This window comes from Danio rerio, chromosome 2, assembly GCF_052040795.2.
Source record: "Danio rerio strain M-AB ecotype USA chromosome 2, GRCz13ab, whole genome shotgun sequence".
In the NCBI taxonomy this organism is placed as follows: Eukaryota; Metazoa; Chordata; class Actinopteri; order Cypriniformes; family Danionidae; genus Danio; species Danio rerio.
Genome location: NC_141022.1, coordinates 10,724,442 through 10,727,500, shown reverse-complemented (window position 1 = coordinate 10,727,500; position 3,059 = coordinate 10,724,442). Strand labels below are relative to the sequence as shown.

General features: G+C 33.0%; 1 protein-coding gene across 2 annotated transcripts in view; it reads right to left on the bottom strand.

The window, feature by feature from the left end:
* Positions 1–2,079, bottom strand: part of cmpk1 (cytidine/uridine monophosphate kinase 1) — a 13,118-nt gene extending 11,039 nt beyond the window's left edge. The window contains exon 1 of one of the 2 annotated variants that reach the window (XR_015477655.1): positions 1,788–2,009. Coding sequence is in view for 1 of the 2 variants with exons in the window: in NM_213109.2 (NP_998274.2) it covers positions 1,788–1,931 (144 nt within the window). In the remaining variant the exon portion in view is untranslated. 2 annotated transcript variants of the gene reach the window in all.
* Between the last annotated feature and the right edge of the window lie 980 nt (positions 2,080–3,059).

The following is a 3,059-nucleotide window of genomic DNA, read 5'->3' as shown; positions in this document are numbered from 1 at the left end:
GGGGTCATTTTAAAATACATTCTATAATTAATTCCCACAATTTGGAACCCCTATTAAAATTAAAAAGAAAATGGGAGGTGGAGCTAAAGATAGAACTATCAGAAGATATGTGGCAATCCGTTTTAGACAATATCCACTCATCTTCAATTTGTTTAAAACATAGAGTTATACAATTTAAAGTAGTACATAGATTACATTGGTCAAAAGTGAAACTAGCCAAATTTAAACCAAATATAGACCCTAACTGTGACCAATGTAACATTGAGCCAGCTACTTTATCTCATATGTTTTGGGCTTGTTCAAAATTAAAGAAATTCTGGCAGCTAATATTTAAATTCCTCTCGGACGCATTAAACACCTATGTAGAACCTGAGGCCATAATATCAATTTTTGGGATCACACCACAGTCCTTATGTTTTAAAAAAAGCAAGATAAATGTGATTGCCTTTGCTACGCTTTTAGCTAGAAGATTAATATTGCTGAAATGGAAGGAAGATCACGTAAGAAAGATGGACCCCTCAGTCATTTTAGAAGAGTAGAACCTTGTTTGTTTGTTGTTGTTTTTTTGTTTCAAATTTTTTTTTATTATTTTCTTTTTTTTCCCTTATTTATAAGAGTAACATATGCTTTACTTATTATTACTATTTATTTCTATTTTTTCTTAATATTATTTATATATTTTTCTAGAACCTAAATGTATATATGTGCGACAGGTTTTGTTTGTTTGTTGTGTAAAAAAAAAAAAGAAAAATTGAAAAGCTATTTTGTAATGTATACGTTTCATATCTAATATGTTCAATAAAAATACTTTTGGGAAAAAAAAAAGTCTGGGGTCATTTTTTGTTTTTCATGTTTTGTTTTTTTAAAGAAAGTTCATTAAGGCAGCCTTAAATAAATGTTAAAAATATATTACAAATTTAAACATATTGTATGTAGTTTCAAACTAAATTATTACTCCAGTCATTATTGTGATTACCATTAATAATATTAATAATACTTTATATTAGTAATAATTAATATTAGAGTGATTTCTGAAGAATCATGTGACTTGTGTGAAGAATCTGGAGTAATGAAGATGAAAATTCATCATTAAAATGACTGGAATAAATTATTAAGATAAATTATAAACTACGTTTAAACAGTATAAAAGTTTGAACTTTATTATGAATAAAATTGTGAAAACAAAAACATTTCACAATTTGTAATGTATTTTCGATTAAATAAATGCAGCCTTGGGGAGCAAGATAAGCTTATCTTAAAATGTAAAAAATCCTACTGACCCCACATATATATATATATATATATATATATATATATATATATATATATATATATATATATATATATATATATATAATGCTTCGTTTCACACGTAAGCCCTTCTACCCAGTATTGGTGCCAAATCATGGCAGCTGAACACTGCACTGAGGTTCTGTTTATAACCAGGAAATTATGTGACGATGAGTATGGAATCACTTCGGGAAATTCTTACTCAATAAATAAATGCATTCCGAAAGAATGACAAATTCCCAACAAAAATATTATCATATTAAGCCACGTCATGACATATCATGTCGTACAGTACAACAGTTAAGAAATAAAGATACTGAAACAGGGGTTTGTGTGTTTGAATGTCATAGAGGATACGGAACGAGCACTATTTAAAACAGCCAGACATTGAATTTCATCACCCCAAAACGAACATCTTAAGCTTCCGTTAACTAATATACAACACTTAAACTGTTGTTCTATTCATATAAAAATGACCAATGCGCTATATCTCTTACCTCCACAATTCTCGCGCATTGTGTTCCTTTCCCCGCGCCAGGCCCGCCCAAAACAAACACAACTTGCGGCTTCATTATCACTCTCAACCTGTGCACAACGCGTGGAAGCTTCTCCGACAGCCTGTGAAGCAAACCCACAATCATAAACCGTTCTGATAAGCGATAGTTTGACTCAATGAATGACCATCGACCCCTGGGAGTCGGCTAGGGAGCTGATTGAATGACCGGTGTATGCGTGTCAGGGAAGTGCGCCGAGCCGATTCCACTTCCGCCGTATACGTACCAGCCAATCAAAGAGGAGAAGAGTCACGGACGTCAATTAATCGACGCCCATGGCTCTAAACGCTCTCTGGAACGCGCACCCCTCCTCCGCCCTGGGTTCGCGCACCAGCATCAGCATCCATGTTGCCATCTCCGCTTAATGTTGTCAACATGGCTCTGGTCTGAACATTTTTCAACATTATAGCTGCTATAGCATCATGCTTGATAACTAAATATAATGTGACTAACATTTCCAACATTTCCACATTTTGTTCATATCATATCATATGTAATGTTATGAAGTAAATAACTAAATGGACACATATAAGATGCATTGGTCTACACTAGCAACATTCCTTTTGTTTTCGGCTTAGTCCCTTTATTAATCTGGGGTTGCCACAGCAGAATGAACCGCCAATTTATCCAACATATGTTTTACACAGCGGATGCCCTTCTAGCTGCAACCCATCACTGGGAAACATCCATGCACACTCATTCACACACATACACTACGGAAAATTTAGCGTACCCAATTCACCTTTACCACATGTCTTTGGACTTGTGGAGGAAACCAAAAACCCAAGCAAACACAGGGAGAACATGCAAACTCCACACAGAAACGCTAACTGACTCGGCCGAGGCTCGAACCAGCGAGATTTTTGCTTTGAGGCGAACATGCTACCCACTGCTCCATCTTTTGTACATTTGTATGTAATTATTTACATTTTAACAGATAATTTAAAAAAATATTATATTGTAAATAAACTTTTAAAATTTTGCATATAGTGTACATTTTTCTGATATAATATATTAGGCTATATAGGCTATGTATATATTAAATATTAAATGATGTGATTTAAAGAGAGATAACTTGATTTAATTATTTTATTAAATAATAATAGAATTATCAATTATAATGATTATAATCATCATGGAGTGTTTCTGACCTTTTTTTTTTGGAAAAGGTCGACTATATTATGTTGGAAACAATGTAAATTAACTTTTAAATTG